We start from the raw sequence: 19,307 nt of genomic DNA, 5'->3' as shown, positions 1-19,307 counted from the left end.
CACTGATGCAACCTTTCCTGTCCGTCTTTTCATGATTGCCTAATTCACAGAATCAGCATTGCTGTCAGATGGCCATCTAGCCTCTGTTTAAAAACCTCCAAGGAAAGGGATCCCACCACCTCCCGAGGAAGCCTGTTCCACTGAGGAACTACTCTAACCGTCAGGAAGTTCTTTCTAATGTTTAGCTGGAAACTCTTTTGATTTACTTTCAACCCATTGTTTTTGGTCCAATCTTCTGGAGCCACAGAAAACAATCGTGCACCATTCTCTATATCAGGGATGGGGAACATCCGGCCGAGGGCCATTTACAGCCCTCAAGTTCACTTGGTCTGGCCCTCGGGGCTTGCTCTGCCAAGCCCCCCCCCCTCGTGGGCATTGTGAAGGACTGCTGCTGGGATATGTGGTGCCTTTAAAGGTCTGCTAGGAGCAGCTGAAGGGAGGGAGGGAGGGGTGGCCGGGGTGGGGGGTTGGAGTCAGCTACCCCCAGTTCAGTTTGCATGTGATTATCCCAGTTGGTATGGCCTAATATGCTTATGAGTGTGTGGCCTAATATGCTAATATTAGGGGATGTGGTCTAATAGGCATTTGTCTAGGGCAGCAGGTCAGGTCAGGGTGTATGTGTGTGTGCTGAATTAGACTCTTCCCCATGTGATTTCAAATAGTAAGACAATTATTTGCATTAATTTTGCTGGCCTGAATCATTCTTCCTCAGCAGAGCACTGTTTTTTAAATTGATAATTTTGTATGACTCGCGACACAAATGATGTTATAAATATCCAAATGGCCCTTGGCAAAAAAAAAGGTTCCCCACCCCTGCTCTATATGACAGCCCTTCAAGTTCTTGAAGATGGTGATTATATCACCTCTCAGCTACCTCCTCTCCAGGCTAAACATCCCCAGCTCCTTCAACCTTTCCTCATTGTGTCCAGACCCCTCACCATCTTTGTTGCCCTCCTCTGGATACATTCCAGCTTGTCTTTATTCTTCTTAAATGGCGGTGCCGAAAACTGAACACAATACTCTGGGTGAGGTCTAACCAGAGCAGAGTAAAGCAATACCATCACTTCACGTGATCTGAACACTATACTTCTGTTGATTACAGCCCAAAATCACATTTGCCTTTTTAGCCACCGCATCACACTGCTGACTCATGTTCAATATATGGTCTACTAAGACCCCTAGATTCTATTCACACATACTACTGCCAAGACAAAGTCTCTCCCAGCCTATAATTGTACATTTGATTTTTTTCTACCTAATGTAGAACTTTACTGTTCTACATTTACCTAATGTAGAACTTTACTGTTGTTGTTGTTGAATTGCCTCATCCCAGCCAACGCATGTTAAAATTCATTTTATTGATTTCAGCTCAGTTTTCCAGCCTGTATCTTGACTCTGTTTTCTACTGCATTTGCAACCCCTCCCAATTTAGTATCATCTGCAAATTTAATAAGCATTCTCTCTATTCCTTCATCCAAATCATTTATGAAGATGTTGAACAAAACATGTCCCAGGACAGATCCTTGAGGCACTCCACATGTCACTCCTCTCCAAGAGGATGAGGATCCATTCACAAGCACTCTTTGGGTGCAATCTGTCAACCAATTACAGATCCGTCTAATAGTAACAGGATCTAAACATTTTAGTAACTTGTCAACAAGAATAGTAGGTGGAACCCTTATCAAAAGCCTTACTGAAATCAAGCTAAACTATGTCTACAGCATTCCCCTGATTCAGCAAGGTAGTCACTTTTTCAAAAAAAGATATAAGGTTAGTCTGACATGACTTGTTCTTGAGAAACCCATGCTGGCTCTTAGTGATCACAGCGGTCCTTTCTAAATGTTCCAGGACTGACTGATGATTTATTCTAAAACTTTTCCAGGCATAGACCTCAAGGTGATAGGTCGGTAGTTACCCAGATCTTCTCTCCCCCCACCCTTTCTTGAATATAGAGACAAACTTTTCCTGCCCCCAATCTTCTGGCACCTTACCTGTTCTCCAAGAATTTTAGTTACTATGTTTGCACAATATTTTTGGAAAACAAATCTGCATGTCTAATAGCTTTATTTTCTGATGCTTTATTTCAGATCCAATGGATATAAACTGTGCAAGAACATCAACCAATGTAAATAAACACAATTTTGTGTTATTTATCTTTGGATCATACTTTGTAACACTGATTTAAAGTTGGACATTTTGGAGAGGGTGGAGGAAAGTGCAAGAACAGGAAAAACATATTTGGTTTTGAAAGAAGAGTTCTGTGCAAATTTAAAATTAATCATGCTGCTTGGTGAACATTGGCTTGTAATAACAAAGGTGGTTATTTGTCTGCCTTTTAAAAATCTCTAGAGTTCAAAAACATGTGTATGTTTTAAGAGCCAGTTTGATGTAGTGGTTAAGAGTGGTGGAGAACCAGGTTTGATTTCCCATTCCTCCACATGCAGCTTCTGGGTGACCTTGGGTCAGCCACAGTTCTTGCAGAGCTATTATCTCAAGAGCAGTTCTCAGAGAGCTCTCTCAGCCCTACCTATCTCAGGGGGGTGTCTGTTGTGGGGAGGGAAAGGGAAAAGAGATTGGAAGCCACTCTGACTGAAGGGCGGGGTATGAATTCAGTTTCCTCCTTGCCAGGGTAAGGTAGTCTGGAAGCCTGAATCCGAATGATTTCCACTAATGCAGAGATGGTCTCCAGTGCAAGGCACCTTGTTCTATTGGAAGAGCTACCTTCCACTTGATGAAGGCTTCCTGCACTGAAGAAAGATTCCCTGTGCTGGAGGATCAGATTCACAGGATCAGCCAACATTTACTCATAAATTCCATTATTTTTAAAAATAAAATTACTTCCAAGTTATGTATTTTTGCTCTAACTCCTCTAAAAATGTGTCTTTCAGAATTCAAAAAGTTACATGAATGGAATAAATAGATTCAAAATTCAGAAACCAAAATTAAGCACAAAAGAAACAAGCAAATCTCAGGTAATGTAAAAATATTTTCACATTTAGATTTTCTAGATATTCCATATGAAAGTAAGTTACCTAAATACTAGAGGGAACAATTACAGTTTGCAAAAGATATGTTTAACCATTTGCTTTAACTTTGAAGCCAATTTTGCTCTCAGTTATGGTTCTATAACCAAATATGCGTAGCCCCAAAAGCTGGTGTTTCAAAACCATAAATAGCATCAGCTGCAGCTAGCATGCTGAAATCCAAAGCTGTTCTTGTTTTCACAGAACACAAAGGTATGTTAATTGCCTGGTTCATAAAGATATGCATCTTTTGATCTTTACTGAATTGATTGGCATCTTTTGCAGGATCCAGAGATGCAGTGTCTACTATCAGACAATGAGAACTGTGTAAAGCCTCTCAATTATAACAATGGATTCTGTGAAGATTACGAAAATGGACACTCAGCGATAAGCTTTATTGGGGCTTTACAAATACCTGTGAGTATGTGTGCTATCTTTATCAAAGTGTTTATGATTTGACCCACGTTGGGGGATTTCTGTTGTACCCCCAACAATATAAAACACCAAAATCAAACAACCTACAGTTATCAGAAGGCTAATACATACTCACTAATAAGTTTTAAGACCTCGTAGATAAACTTTCTTAGACTAAAATCAAATTTCTTAGACTGTTTAGAAAAGAAAATAGTTTATTAGACTCCAAGTTTCTCTTTAGACAGTAGGCTTAAGATATAGTTAGAATGGCAAAACAAGAGATTACATTAGTACAGTTGCTCTTACAGTTCCTTAGACTTAAGAAGACTCCTTTAGAAAGCTTAAAATATATGGGTAGAGAACAAGACAGAAAACACATTTAGAATTCAGTCAAGCATAACATACAATAAAGCAATAATTATTAGTCTACATTTTCCCATTTAGAATCTATGTCCCAAATTCCTAGTAGATGCTATGCTCTAGATTATAAATCTGAGCATTTTCTCTATGTTTGAGATCTCAAACAGAAGATGAATTAAAATCAGCAAAGGTGGAGAGCCAGTTTGGTGTAATGGTTAAGTGTGCGGACTCTTATCTGGGAGAACCGGGTTTGATTCCTCACTCCTCCACTTGCACCTGCTAGCATGGCCTTGGGTCCGCCATAGCTCTGGCAGAGGTTGTCCTTGAAAGGGCAGCTGCTGTGAGAGCCCTCTCCAGCCCCACCCACCTCACAGGGTGTCTGTTGTGGGGGAGGAAGGTAAAGGAGATTGTGAGCCGCTCTGAGACTCTTTGGAGTGGAGGGCGGGATAGAAATCCAATATCTTCTTCTTCTTCTTCTCCTCTTAGGCTGTTCGGCAGAAGAATTGTCTCTGCAGAGCAGCCCCAGAATCTAAGTCCCCTTTAGTGTGGCATAATCTGACACAGAGGCAGTCTAGCTACACTCTGGTCCAGGTCAGCAGTGTAAGCCAAAAAAATCCACAGCTTATATAGGCTCTAGTGACCTCATACACACATCTACTGGGTCACACAGCTGTAAACAGTTTTGCAGACAAATAAACAATCATGGCTGCCATTGTCCCTAGTTTACTTCAACTGCTCACCTACTTAGCAGCCATCTTGCTTCCTCCTCTCCATAGAAGAGGCAGATTGAACCTTCACCTAATTACCCCATCTAGCCCTCTATAGAGGCTCCGTGATGCTGAAAGACAGACCTCTGGTGGCCAAATTCTATAACTGCATCTAAAATAATTATGAAAGCCAACTCAAAGAGAAATACAGAACTTAACATGTTTGTAGGTGTTTGGTGCTCATTTCATAAGAGCATGGCTACCTTCAGAAAGAGTTCTTGTAGCCAATTTCATAAAGAGTATATTTAAGAGTATGTTTAAGATCGTAAAGAATATGGTTAGGATCATAAAGAGGGCCAACCCTAAATAAATTCCACCATAACCCACTCTTCAAGCCACTTCCCCCCCAAAAAAAGATTAACTTTATGATAATAACCCCGTACAATGTTTGCCATTGCCTTCCCCAGTCATCTACACTTTCCCTCATGCAAGCTGGGTACTCATTTTACCGACCTCAGAAGGATGGAAGGCTGAGTCAATCTGGAGCCAGCTACCTGAACCCAGCTTCCGCCAGGATCAAACTCAGGTTGTGAGCAGAGCTTAGGACTGCAGTACTGCAGCTTTACCACTCTGCACCACGGGGCTCTTTACAACTGTAGCTGGCTTTAAATGTTGCTTGATCTGCTCACAAGCCCAGCAAGCCAAGATGTTATGAGCAGAAGCCAGCATTGGATATCTGGCCTGCCATCATGCTGAGTGCCATCCCGTGCAGACTCATAGCTACTTATATTGCTTGTCTTCAAATGCAAACAGAAAATCAGTGTGATTATATGAGGTGCTCAGCTCAAGAAAAAAAGAGCATCTCAAAGAAGTCTGAGTTCTCAAACACCTTGTTTGCCAAAATCAAATAATCCATTACAGAAAACAAAACATAATCTAGGTTTTAAGTTTATTTTCCTTTTTGCAATTTTTGTTTTTTCTCTTTTTAGGGGGTTGTAGAATTCTCTCTGTGTCTATTATTTGCAAAATTGGTCAGCTACACCTTTCTCTTCTGGCTTCCACTGTATATCACAAATGTAGGTAGGTATCTTTTTGGTAGAAGAATCATGAAATATTTCAAAACAATATTCAAGAAATGATGTTAGAGTATATTTAAGAGCAGACTGCTGAGATTTGAGAGGGTAAACTCATTTGATTTTTCTGTTATTCAAGTCCTACACTCTAACTATACATTTTGGACATTAATGTTGTTAATGTATTTGGGGTTCTGTTTAATTTTTGTTACATGTATAATTATTTAATAGAAATAAAATACATTTTCTAAAAAAAAGAAAAATGAAATATGTAATCAAATAAAGATAAAGAGTGATTGACAAGTGGATTAATCTAATATTGGTTCATTTTACTGTAATTATAAAAACTGATTGTTTGCTATCACATTGATAGTTTTAGGAACTAACTGTAAAGATTTTTGTTGTTATTTCTAAAAACAAGTTATGAAAACTAATAAAATAACAGGAAATATATGCATTATGAAAACAAATACCATAACATGGCACAATGGGGAACACCTGAAGCAGCTTTATTTCTTCGTTTAACAAGGCCAGTCTCATCTACTCTGCCTGGCAGTGGCTCTGCTTAGGATGGTACACTTATTCTGCTCTATGCATTCTTCTGGCTAAGGCCTAGCTGATTTATGTTTTAGAAATTTGTATACATGTAGCCAGGGCTTTTTTTTAGCGGAATGTACAGGAACACAGTTCCAGCTGGCTTGGTGTCATGGGGTGTGGCCTGATATTCAAATTAGTTCCCGCTGGACTTTTTCTACAAAAAAAACCCCTGCATGTAGCAGTCTCATTTCTTAAGAAGGAAGGCCCCACACCATGGATAATGTTACAGTAATGCTAAAATGATATGGTATACAGTACGATACGGTCTCACTTTCCCAAGTGCCCTGAGCAGTATTTCATTACAGGAAAGCTAATTTGAAGCTGTTACCGTTAGGTGGATCTGTAACTGGTTGACAGATCGCACCCAAAGAATGCTTGTGAATGATTCCTCTTCCTCTTGGAGAGGAGTGACAAGCGGAGTGCCTCAAGGATCTGTCCTGGGACCTGTTTTGTTCAACATCTTTATCAATGATTTGGATGAAGTGATAGAGGGAATGCTTATTAAATTTGCAGGTGATACTAAATTAGGAGGGGTTGCAAATACAGTAGAAGACAGAAACAGGATACAGGATGATCTTGATAGGCTGGAAAACTGGGCTAAAACCAATAAAATAATTTTTAACAGGGATAAATGTAAAGTTCTGTATTTAGGTAGGAAAAATCCAATGCATGGTTATAGGATGGGGGAGACTTGTCTTAGCAGTAGTATGTGCAAAAAGGATCTAGGGGCTATACGCTGAACATGAGTCAACAGTGTGATGTGGTGGCTAAAAAGACAAATGCAATTTTGGGCTGTATCAACAGAAGTATAGTGTCCAAATCACGTGAAGTGATGGTATTGCTTTACTCTACTCTGGTAAGACCTCACCTGGATTATTGTGTTCAGTTTTGGGCACCACATTTTAAGAAGAATATAGACAAGCTGGAATGGGTCCAGAGGAGGGCGACGAAGATGGTGAGAGGTCTGGAGACCAAGTCCTATGAGGGAAGGTTGAAGGAGCTGGGGATGTTTAGCCTGGAGAGGAGATGACTGAGAGGTGATATGATCACCATCTTCGAGTACTTGAAGGGTTGTTATATAGAGGATGGTGTGGAATTGTTTTCTGTGGCCTCAGAAGGTAGGACTAAAACCAATAGGTTGAAATTAAATCAAAAGAGTTTCCGTCTCAACATTAGGAAGAACTTCCTGACAGAGCAGTTCCTCAGTGGAACAGGCTTCCTCAGGAGGTGGTGGGATTTCCTTCCTTGGAGGTTTTTAAACAGAGGCTGGATGGCCATCTGACAGCAGTGAAGATCCTGTGAATTTAGGGGGAGGTATTTGTGAGTTTCTTGCATTGTGCAGGACTAGATTACCCTGGAGGTCCCTTCCCACTCTATGATTCTATGATACTAAGTTTATATAAATATTTCTATATCACAAAATATGGCATAACACAGGACTTCTTCATAATAAACAAAAATGGATATTCTTCCATTTTAGTCTTGAATATATGGTAAAAAGGAAGTTGGGTAATAGCTCAGTATATTTACAAGGTAATCACTTGCATTCAATGATCTAACTATTTGAGAGAGGGGGTTATTACATATTGCCTATCTGTTCAAAGTGCTTTTGGGGGGGAGGGGCAGTTTCACAACGTTGTAAAAGACCTAAAAATTTTCTTTCTGTCATTTGCAGATAACCTTAATGCTAAAGAAGCAGGTGATCTCTCCACACTCTTTGATGTTGGGGGAATCTTTGGTGAGTTTGAATATTACTTTAAAGCCTGCACATATATATTGGTCCTTGTTTTTAAACTTGATATTCTTATCACACTGTTCTATGTTGAGTTACTTCAGTATAATATACTGAAATCAAGGGGCTTAGAGTGGAGCACCTGTGCATAAGATTGCACAAAGGGTCTTAGACTCAGGATCATATTATATGACACATTAGAAGTTCCATTTTTGGAGCTCATGCCTTGTAACTTTGTAAATAGCAGTTGCGCAGTGGACTTGATTCAAATCAAGACTGTAGCTTGGGAAAGGGAAGAAATTAACCTTTTCACCAGCCTTGTTTTCCCACTCTGAAATGCTTTGCTGGAGCAAGTATACAAGTTCTGTATTTGTTGCCAGTATCTTGATTGCAGCTTTGCAGGGCTATTTCAGGTCAGGAAAATAACATGAGTGGAAGAATTGTTTTCTCCTTCTCCCAGTGTTATCATTATTTCAGTTCAAACTGAGCCCTGCCTGACTACTGTTTCCAAAGAAAAAAACACTTGGGAGCTCCAAAGACAGAGTTCTCAGCATCTTGTCTGGGTTGACTGTCAGACTCACAGACTCATTCAGACATTCATTATAGTTCCACGCATATCAATTCCCTGTGAATTATTCTGATGCACTTGTTTATATGCTTTAACTTCAGTACTTTCTCATGGGTTGTATTATGCTATTTCCTCTCACTTCCTCTTTGGCTCCTTCTGCACTGTCTTTTTACCCTGGGTTCACCAGGGTTTCCTCCAAGTCCTTCTGCATTCAAATCAAGTTCAATCTAGACTGCTTGATTCTAAGTTCTTGCTGATGCTTTACTCACAGAAAAGCAGAAACCTCCCAGTGATTGTCCATCTGAGCCACTTGCTTTTTCTTTTTTGCCACCTCTTTTTCAGTAAATTATAATTTGACAGTAAAAGGTAGCCTTGGCAATACTCTGTCTTTCAGGCTTTTTTTGCCCAGGGGATCCTACTTCTATGCTTCAGCAGCAGCCATGGTAGGTAAAGAGAAAGCAGTATTTGTGTGGAGCTGATGCCTTCCACATGGTGTTGCCAGCTTCCAGGTGGTAGCTGGAGATCTCCTGGGATTTCAACTGATCTCCAGGCAACAGAGATCAGTTCACCCAGAGAAAATGGCCACTTTAGAAGATGGATTCTAAGGCATTATACCACAATGAATTCCCTCACCTCTACAAACCTCACTCTCCTCAGGCTCCACCCCCCAAAATCTCCAGATATTTCCCAGTTTAGAGCTTGCAATCTATCCAATCCCATGGATAAATCACATTGGAAAGCATCGATACAGCCTTACCTTGGGGAAATTAACAGATCACTGAACAGAGTAAAGTGTTGTGATTCTTCAGAGGCAAGAGCCAAAGAAAAGGAGAGACTACATGTGCTCAGCTGCTGAACTGGGACAGCAAGAAAAATAAAAAAAAAGCAGCTTTAGCAGCAAGTGTAATCCTGGAGCAAAGGACACATCTCTGGGGATCCTGAAGGGGTTTGGTAGCAATTTGGAAGTGGCAATAAACAAAACCAAAGTAATCAACAGTAAACTTGGGTTTACATTTTTGGAGATTGGTTGGAAATAACGTTGAGTGTCAGAAAAAAGGTGAACACGATAAATTGAGGGAGTGATTTTTTTTTAACTATGCTCAGCGCGAAACACTGGCAGATAAAAATCATGAAATAGCTAGAGACAGAGACTGGATAGACTATAGTTCAGTATTGGGGAAAATATGCCTTTCATGAATGTGTAACGCTGTTGTGAGTGTATAAAACCATCTATGCAGTTGTCTTCTGATCTTTTTCTGCAGGTGGAATTTTGGCAGGCGTCATATCAGACCGACTAAAGAAAAGAGCTTCTACTTGTGGTATAATGCTATTGATCGCAGCACCCATAGTAAGATATGTTACTATCTTCAGTTATACAAACTTTTTTACACAGCAGAATATGTTCTACCAGGTGGTAGCTGGTATAATGAACACATTTTTGTTAAAACTATTACTTTTTCCTAAAACATGTGATATTTCCCCAGCATGTTGTATATTATTGTTGTTCAGTTGCACAGTTGAGTCCGACTCTTTGCAACTCCATGAGCAAAGTCACGACAGGCCCTCCTGTCTTCTGCCATCCTCCAAAGTCTGCTCAAATTCATGTTAGTTACATCAGTAACGCTGTGCAGCCATCTCATCTAGCATGTTATAGAGAAATCATTAAAACTCCTAGATCTTCTTCGTGGTCTCTGTGCAGTCCCACATATGGGTTTATCCGCCAGGATCGAGCCCATCTCGGAGAATTCAAAGCAATCCTAAAGCGTTATTTTTGGCGTGCCTTCCCCTCGTCCCAGGGAGGGGGCAGCGTCTGCGCATGCCCAGACGAGGGGGAGGCGCCCAACCCACTCAGTTTCTTCTTTACCGCCGTCCGGAAAACACCTATCTCGCTGATCTCCCGCTTTCACTGCAGTCTCTTGAAATCTTTATCTTTCCAATCTACTTCGTCGTTCTTCGTTCCTCTTCACTCTTCATTCTGGTATCGTATAAAAAAAAAACCTTTCTCTTTACTTCGTTTCATCCTCCTCTCCCCTCCCCCTCTCTTTCCGGGCGGATGGAAGGGAAGGAAAAAATAACTTTTAAAAGGTGCGTTCGCTGTGCTGCGAAAATACCGTCTACCGACGGGCATTCTCTTTGCCTTTTTTGCCTCGGCGAGGCACACCGAACAGACTCCTGTGTGCACTGCAGCCAGTTCGGCAAACAAGCGAGGAAAAACCGCGCGGCAAGACTCAAAAGCTATTTGCTCGAGTCATCGTTACGCCCAGTAATGTTGCATGCATCGGGTTCGCAGACCTCTCCGTCTTCCCTACTTCAAAAGGGAACGACCCAGCCGGTTGCTTCCGTGGCGCAGGCTCCCAGCAAGCATAAATCCGGCAAACACCAGAAAAAGTCTGACGAATCCAAGAAACAGCACCGTACCGAGTCGACCTCGAGAGACCCTTCGAACCCGAAGTCTCCCAAAAGGCAGAAACCTAGCCATAAGGTCCTCGAACCCGTCGCCGTGACTCGACCTCCTACGCCTCGTCCAACCACGACTGTTACTGCGTCCATACGGACCACACCGGCATCGAAATCCACCTCGACTCCGACGATCACGCATCAGCTCCAGATCACCATCAGTGCATGAGTCGCTCCCAGACCAAATCCTCGGTACCGAGTCTCCGACTTCGACAAAGAGCCAACAGCTCAACATCTTAGATGATCGCTCATTTCGTGAAGTCCCCATTCTCCGACAACCTATCACGGCTCCGTCACTAACCAGAGATCCCTCGACTCCGAGAGAACCTTTGCGTCTCCGTGAAAAGAGATCCCGAAGTGGCCACAGAGACCGCTACTACTATTACACTCCTTCGAGGTCCAGATCACCATCTCCTCGCAGATACTACAGACACCGAAGGTCACCCTCTCCCGGCTTCTATAAACACCACACCCGTGAGCATTCTAGGTCCCGTGAAGACTCTAGACACCGAAAAAGGGTCTACTTCAGGGATCATTCTCGCGAAGATACCCGCCCTCGATACCGAGACGTGTCTCCGCGCCGGGAACACACATACCAACGGTCCCATGACGATCACCAACGGTACCGTGACCACATCTCATTGCCTATACCACCTTCTCCTATTGCCTCTATGGCTTTAGAACCTTCCAAACGTATACAGCTCTCTGCATCGGAACAGGTCAGGAAGACTCCAGAAGTGGAGACACTCAAGGACTCAGAGGCTGAGCAATCCGTGTCCTCTAATTCTTCGGCTTCCGGCCTCCATTCCCCGGACTCCGACATAGCCAAACCGGCCGACCTCTCTCCATCTGAAGGGCCTCAGTCGTATTTAGACCTACTATCCAACATGGCTAACTCTCTCAATGTAAAGCTGACAACAGATGTCCCAAGAGTTTCTGACGTGGTCTATGACCTAGTACACGCAGACCTCCCTGCAGGCTCCTCATTTCCTATGCTCCCAGTCCATCTGGAGACTTTGAAGGAAGCCTGGGACAAACCAGCCTCTGTACCACCAACGTCTAAGAGGGTGGAGGCACTTTACAAGGTACACACGCCAGAGTCGAAGTTCCTCTTCAACCACCCGGCTCCCAACTCGATGATAGTCCACTCTTCATCGAAATCCAAACAGACCAGACACCCTGTTCCTCCCGAAAGAGAGGGTAAGAAACTGGACACCATTGGGAGAAAAATTTACTCCCTCACCACCGCCACTACCAAGATACATAATTATATGGCATACTTCTCTGCCTATGCCTACAATCTTACGACCCAACTGAGCTCTTTGGTCACAGCCCTCCCGGAGGCCACTCAAAAGCAAGCCACCCACGCGCTGCAGGAACTCTCTAGAGTCAGCAAGCAGCAGATAAATACTGCCCACCATGCAGCCCAATGCTCCTCCAGGACCCTAGCTTCAGCTATCGCCCTACATGCCTGGCTCAGGTCCTCTTCCCTGCAGCCAGACATCAAATTTAAAATTGAAGATTTACCGTTTGATGGCCAAGGTTTATTTAACGCCACAACAGATGATATACTCACCAATGTTGATGACAGCACGAAAAGAGCTAAAAGACTAGGAGTCACCCAGCCTCAGTCTACCTTAAAACAAAGACCATGGAAGCCCAATTATTTCAAGCGTTCCAGATCTCCTCGCCAAACCGAGCCTTGGAGACGCAAGCCTCCTCAATCCAAACAACCATTCCAACAGAGGGCACGCCCTCAGACCACAAAGAAGACAACGCCGACCAATAAACAGTCTCTTTGACTCCCCTGCTCCGCTCCTACTACTTCATCGCCCAGACATCAGACTGCAGCCGTTCTACCACAACAGGGAAGCCATAACATCGGACTCTTGGGTACTGTCTATCATCCAAAATGGGTACTCAATAGAGTTCAATTCGACCCCAAAACACCACAGGTTCATCTCTACTCCTCCGTCACCTCATCTGCTCCTAGAAGTAGCATCCTTGCTGGACAAGGGAGCTATAGAACCAGTCCCTCCTCAATATCACCTCACCGGCTTCTACTCCCGCTACTTCCTGGTCCCGAAGAGAGACGGAGGTCTATGCCCCATATTAGACCTCAGGAAACTCAACCTCCATATCCATCACAAGAAATTTCGGATGGTTACACTTCAATCCATCCTTCCACTGATCCCAAAACAAGCTTGGATGGCATCAATAGATCTCCAAGATGCCTACTTTCACCTCACCATCAGCCAACATCACAGGAGATTCCTCAGATTCGCCATAGGGGATCAACACTATCAATTCCGTGCTCTTCCTTTCAGCCTCTCAACAGCCCCGAGAGTATTCACGAAGTGCATGGCGGTAGTAGTAGTGCTTCTGAGACAACAACGCATCTCCATTTACCCGTACATAGACGACTGGCTAGTCGTCTCCCAATCCAAGGAGCAGCTTCAGTCCGATGTCTCCGCGACCCTCTCCCTCTTGGCCACCCTGGGCCTCCAGGTCAACGCTGCAAAATCAAATCTGACCCCTACCCAATCCATACAGTTTATAGGGGCACATCTTTCAACTCTGACATGCAAAGCCTACCTGCCGGCAGACAGGGTACAGCACATCATATCTCTGGCCAGAGATATCATTCTACATCGCTCTCAGACAGCTTTCACCTTTCAGAAAATGCTAGGGCTTATGGCTGCCACCACTTCCGTCCTTCTATTTGCCAAACTTCACATGCGCCCTCTTCAGTTGTGGTTCGTGAGGACGTTCCATCCTCAACGTCAACATCAACTCACTGTACTAACTATTCCAGCTCACATCATTCCCTCTCTGAAATGGTGGACTTTAGATCATCACCTCCTCAAGGGAATGTCTTTTACTCAGACTCCTCCCTCGGTGATTGTCACTACGGATGCTTCCAAGTGGGGATGGGGAGCCCACTTAGGACAGCTCACCGTACAAGGCCAGTGGACAGAATACGAAAGGTCTCTCCACATAAATTGTCTGGAGTTAATGGCAGTCCACAGGGTATTGCGATCCTTCCTTCCGTCGCTTCACAACAAACATGTCCAGGTTACATCGGACAACATAGCCACTGTCTTCTACATAAATCGACAGGGCGGTACTGCATCCATCAGATTGTGCAAGAGAGCCTTGACCCTATGGCACTGGAGCATTGCTCACGGCATTTTCCTATCTGAAGTGCATCTACCCGGAGTCCAAAACATTCGAGCGGACGCTCTAAGTCGACAATCCATCAACGACCACGAGTGGTCCATCAACAGTCGTTATCTCCTCCCTCTGTTTCAGAGGTTCGGTACACCGGAGATAGATGCATTCGCAACACCAGACAACGCACAATGCCCACGCTTTTTCACGCGCGGCCAGTCGTCCCCACTATCTGCAGGGGACGCCTTCCTACAATCTTGGAGCGGTCCAATGCTTTACATGTTCCCTCCAATACCACTCATTACGAGAGTTCTGCAGAAAATCATGTCGGACAATACCAACTGCATCCTGGTGACCCCATGGTGGCCACGTCAACCGTGGTTCACCACCCTCCTTCTACTGTCCAATGGTCTATTTCACCGCTTCCCTCAAGCCCAGGACCTACTATCCCAGCAGAAAGGCAAGGTTCTCCATCACAACCCCACTCTCCTCCGCCTTACAGCATGGAGGATCAGTTCTTGACCTTCACTCCAGAGGTTCGACACATCTTACTCAATGCTAGGAAACCTGCCACTAGAAAATCCTATGCTCTCAAATGGAAACGTTTTTCCAAATACGCTGATTTGCATTGCTTTCGACCTGAATCAGCCAATATCAACCAAATTTTGACTTACACTCTGACTCTCTCCAATACTGGACTGTCCCACTCTTCTCCAAAGGTGCATCTAGCAGCTATTTCTGCATTCCATCCTTACATCGATGGCTCCACTGTTTTCTCACACTCTGCTACCAAGGCCTTCCTGAAAGGAATCCTTCACCTCCACCCTCCAATCCATAAAATACAACCCGCTTGGAGCCTATCCTTGGTCCTTAGTCAGTTAATGAAGCCACCCTTTGAACCCATGGCTTCTATCTCTTTACATCTTCTGACGTGGAAGACAGCCCTTCTAGTAGCTCTTACTACTGGCAGACGAGCCAGCAACATCTGCGCCTTCAGGGCTGATCCCCCGTATACTATTTTCCACCACAACAAGGTGGTGCTACGCCCTGACCCCTCCTTCTTGCCTAAGGTGGTGTCACCTTTCCATCTAGGAAAGCCTTCCGTCTTGCCTGCGTTTTTTCAAAACCCTACAGATACCGGTCAACGCACTCTACATCATTTAGATGTACGAAGAGCTCTGGCCTTCTACATCGAGAGAACTAAACAGTTTCGAAAGGACAATAGACTTTTCGTGTCTTATGCTACCCATAATCAGGGCACAAGAATCTCTACTCAAAGATTCTCAAAGTGGATTACCTCTGCCATATCATTATGCTATAAACTGACTAAGCAGCCCATACCTGAGCAGTTGCGAGCTCATTCCACTAGAGCTGTCTCAACTTCAACAGCCTTCTGCAAGGGCGTTCCGATGGAGGACATTTGCGCTGCTGCGGTTTGGTCGTCCCCATCTACCTTCGCCTCGCACTACGCTCTAGACGTTCGTGCCCGGCGTGACACGTCCTTTGGGCAGGCCGTGCTGAGATCAATCTTCGACTGATATCTTCCGCTACCTATTTGTGAGTACAAGTTTATTCTCCTTTTTAACTCGCAACGCTTCTTTACAGATCCAGCACCCACCTCCTGACAAATAGCTTGCCAGTCACCCATATGTGGGACTGCACAGAGACCACGAAGAAGATGGACAGGTTTCTTACCTGTAACTGATGATCTTCGAGTGGTCATCTGTGCAGTCACACATACCCACCCAGCCTTCCCCGCTGCTGGACTACCATATCTATGAATTTAATACACTTCCCCGGCGGCGGGAAGAAACTGAGTGGGTTGGGCGCCTCCCCCTCGTCTGGGCATGTGCAGACGCTGCCCCCTCCCCGGGACGAGGGGAAGGCGCGCCAAAAATAACGCTTTAGGATTGCTTTGAATTCTCTGAGATGGGCTCGATCCTGGCGGATAAACCCATATGTGTGACTGCACAGATGACCACTCGAAGATCATCAGTTACAGGTAAGAAACCTGTCCAAATGATCACACAAGCTGCATAGTACAGAACTATACAGGCCTATGCCTGTAGATTTCAGAACCTGGAATATGGACAGATGTCTAGCAAAGGTAGTTAGTTCTTACCACTGAAAATCTGAAGTAGCATGATGATTTTAAATTAATTGTTTGTTGCTTATGTCTATCTCAGCTATATTTATTTTCTGCTGTCAGTAAAATGGGCCTCGAAGCTACCATAGGTGAGTTGTCAGTTTTCTGCCAATTTTATACTTTCCAGTTTTCATTTGTAATGATTTAAAAAAAATGTGTCAAGGAATGTTTTTCATAATTCCCTAAAGGATTGAACAACAAGCTAAGACTGCAGCTCCTAGCTATATTTCTAAGCCAGTTCAGGTATTCGTTCTGATTTCTTCACTCGGGAATCTCCTGTTCAAGAGAGCAGCATAATTAATGAGCCATGATTTGCCACAGCAGTTTCATTTGCTTCTCTGCAGGCAGTTCATAGTTTGAAAACTGGCTATATATAGTAGTGTCTCACTTTATCTTTAAAGTGCTACTGGCTACAATTAAGTTCATGACCTGGACTGACTACTGTCTTCACTTGACTTTAGCCTGGGATGCTTTGATGTCAAAACAAGTAACAAGTGGAGGAAGAGACAGGGAAGCAGACATGATTGCTGGGTGCATGATGTTTTCAAGGCTCTAACAAACAAAATGTATGCAGTTATTTTATATGGTCAATCTTTTCCATTGTGTAACTGTATTCTAGACTACTGTTTTCATGTATATGCCAATAATACACTTCTTTTTTGTTGTTGCATGACCATGTGTTACCTTATTAGTTATTTTGGAAAACAGTTTATAATCTTACAGCAAGTTTGTTTTTAATAAGTGCACACTGCATAATTGGTTATAAACTCCATACATTTTAGTCATCATAACTTCTAAATATCTAAGACTTATGTTTTTTCCCCTGTCTTCAAAGTCATGCTGCTCATCTGTGGGGCACTTGTAAATGGTCCTTATGCACTGATCACAACAGCTGTCTCTGCTGACTTGGTGAGTGATTTTATGTTCTCCGTGTGACTCGGAGTCTCCAAAACGAGACCCTGCTGTTCTGTAAAGCATTGTTAATGCGATCATCAATTACAATAAAGTAATAGCAGAACTATCAAAATGCAGATGTATCTTACATTCAGTAGTATAGAAGGGTCATACGCTTTTAAATATTATTAAGGTTTCTTGCAACCCTTGCAAAGATGGATTGCTGTGTTGTTACATGATCTCACACAGACTAATTAGTGCAACAGGGAAAACAGGGAAAACAATACTGAACTATCTGTGGTAGTTCAAAGAATTACTTAAGTAAAAGACCAAACATGGTACCCTGTAATTAAACTTTGTACATTTTAAGCTCCATAAATGAGTTCATGTCTTCTCAGTATTCCAGTTTCTTTTTACTTTCAGTGTACAAAAGAATTTGTCTCTTGTGTTTCCCTCTTCTGTTCATTGTCCTCATTCTAAATTGATCATGTCTCAACATGTACATAGAGATATCCCCTCTGCAAAACTATGTACAGTTCAGATCTCTTGCAGAACCTTAGGTGATCCTGATTGCTTTTATGAGATTCACAAGAGCAAATCAATATGAAGTTCTCCAGTGAAATAGAAAATTAGTGAAAATCAAATTTGTTGTTTGAGCACATTTTTATCCTGATTTTCCTCCAAGGAGCTCAAGTAGTCCCCCATTTTATCCTCACAACCAGGAGGGGTTTTTAGCAGGAACACAGTTCCAGCTGGCTTGGCCAGGGCTCCAGCTCAAAAAAAAGGTCTCCAGCAGAGGGAAGGTACTAGGCAGCCATGTACTTTCAGACCTCATGCTGCATCCTTTCTGCCACCTCCAGCCTCCAACAGACTTGTGAAGAGAACAGGAGAAGCTGGACTTGATGCTGCCCACTCCACAGCATGTGGCTCTGTCTCTCTGGCCATGTTTTGGGGGGAGGGGGGAAACAAGGTCTCTCACTAAGTTGTGTCAGAACACACATCCATTAAATGCAGCTGATGGCACTGTAACTGTTCTGTGTCAACATGTGGAAAGTAAACTACTGAACAGGTGTGGCCTAATATGCAAATGAGTTCCTGCTGGGCTTTTTCTGTTTAAAAAACCCTGAGTCACAACATCTTCTCTAGTCGCAGATGCCCAATCACTGTCACTGGCCCTGCCATTCCAAGCCTGAGAGCAGCACAAGGCTTCTAAACAAGTTTCCTTCTCCTTGCTTTCCTCCCAGACCACAGTGGACATCTCCCAGTGAGTCAGGACTTTATTTGCTGTGACTTCTAGAAAGAGGAGAGCTCCTGTTGTGTCTTGCAATTTGGTCCCTGAATTCACAACACAGCGTGTGTGCGTGCGTGCAGAGGTGACCAGTGGGAGACCGCAGGTCACCTATGTAAGTAAATACACTCCGCCTATGAAGATCTGTGGCGGGAAGTTTAACTGGCCAGGATTGGACCTGGCCAGGTAAGAGGGTGGTTCCGGGAGATGTATATAATCGGGGATCCAGCCCTGCCATTTTCTCTTTGTGATGTACTTGCCAATAAAGCATGTTGCCTTCTACAAGTCTGGTAACTCAGTACATTACACTGGCGACGAGGATGGGATCCTAGCCAGGTAGTTTCCCCATCAGGAAATCGCCGACCTGGCGGGGGACGAAGAAGGCATGCAGACCAGAGAGGCAGGAGCACCTGCCGCCACCATGGCAACCCTGAGCGGAATGACGGGCTACATCGCAGAGTTTGACCCTTCCAAACCCAAAAGGTGGGAGACCTATGCAGAGCGTGTCAACTGCTACCTACGAGCGAACATGATTACGGACGACAGCCAGAAGCGAGATGTGCTCCTGAGTGTCTGCAGGGATCCCACATTTGAGATTGCCAAAGGTCTCTCGGCCCCCGCACACGTCACCGCGAAAATGTACAAGGAGGTAGTCAAACTCCTGACTGGGCATTTCTCGCCCCAGCCATCCATCATTGCCCGCCAATTCCTGTTCCACAAGAGAGATCAAGGGGTGGGAGAGACGGCCGCCGCCTACCTGGCCACTCTCCACCAAATCATGGGAAACTGCAGCTTTGACAAGCTGGAGGAAGCCCTGAGGGATCGATTTGTCTGGGGCCTCCGGGACGAAAGGCTACAGCAAAAGCTTTTCACAAAG

At 43.9% G+C, this 19,307-nt stretch overlaps 1 protein-coding gene across 1 annotated transcript in view; it reads left to right on the top strand.

Moving 5' to 3' along the window:
• SLC37A1 (solute carrier family 37 member 1) overlaps positions 1–19,307 on the top strand; it is a 60,198-nt gene that overhangs the window by 16,629 nt on the left and 24,262 nt on the right. The window contains exons 9-16 of the mRNA XM_060234217.1: positions 2,088–2,125; positions 2,889–2,972; positions 3,309–3,440; positions 5,494–5,584; positions 7,850–7,912; positions 9,737–9,822; positions 16,289–16,337; positions 17,084–17,157. Of these exons, the coding sequence (XP_060090200.1) occupies positions 2,088–2,125; positions 2,889–2,972; positions 3,309–3,440; positions 5,494–5,584; positions 7,850–7,912; positions 9,737–9,822; positions 16,289–16,337; positions 17,084–17,157 (617 nt within the window). The remainder of the gene's footprint in view (positions 1–2,087; positions 2,126–2,888; positions 2,973–3,308; positions 3,441–5,493; positions 5,585–7,849; positions 7,913–9,736; positions 9,823–16,288; positions 16,338–17,083; positions 17,158–19,307) is intronic.

Source organism: Heteronotia binoei, chromosome 3 (assembly GCF_032191835.1).
Source record: "Heteronotia binoei isolate CCM8104 ecotype False Entrance Well chromosome 3, APGP_CSIRO_Hbin_v1, whole genome shotgun sequence".
Lineage (NCBI taxonomy): Eukaryota > Metazoa > Chordata > Lepidosauria > Squamata > Gekkonidae > Heteronotia > Heteronotia binoei.
This window is presented reverse-complemented; position numbering and strand designations above follow the sequence as displayed.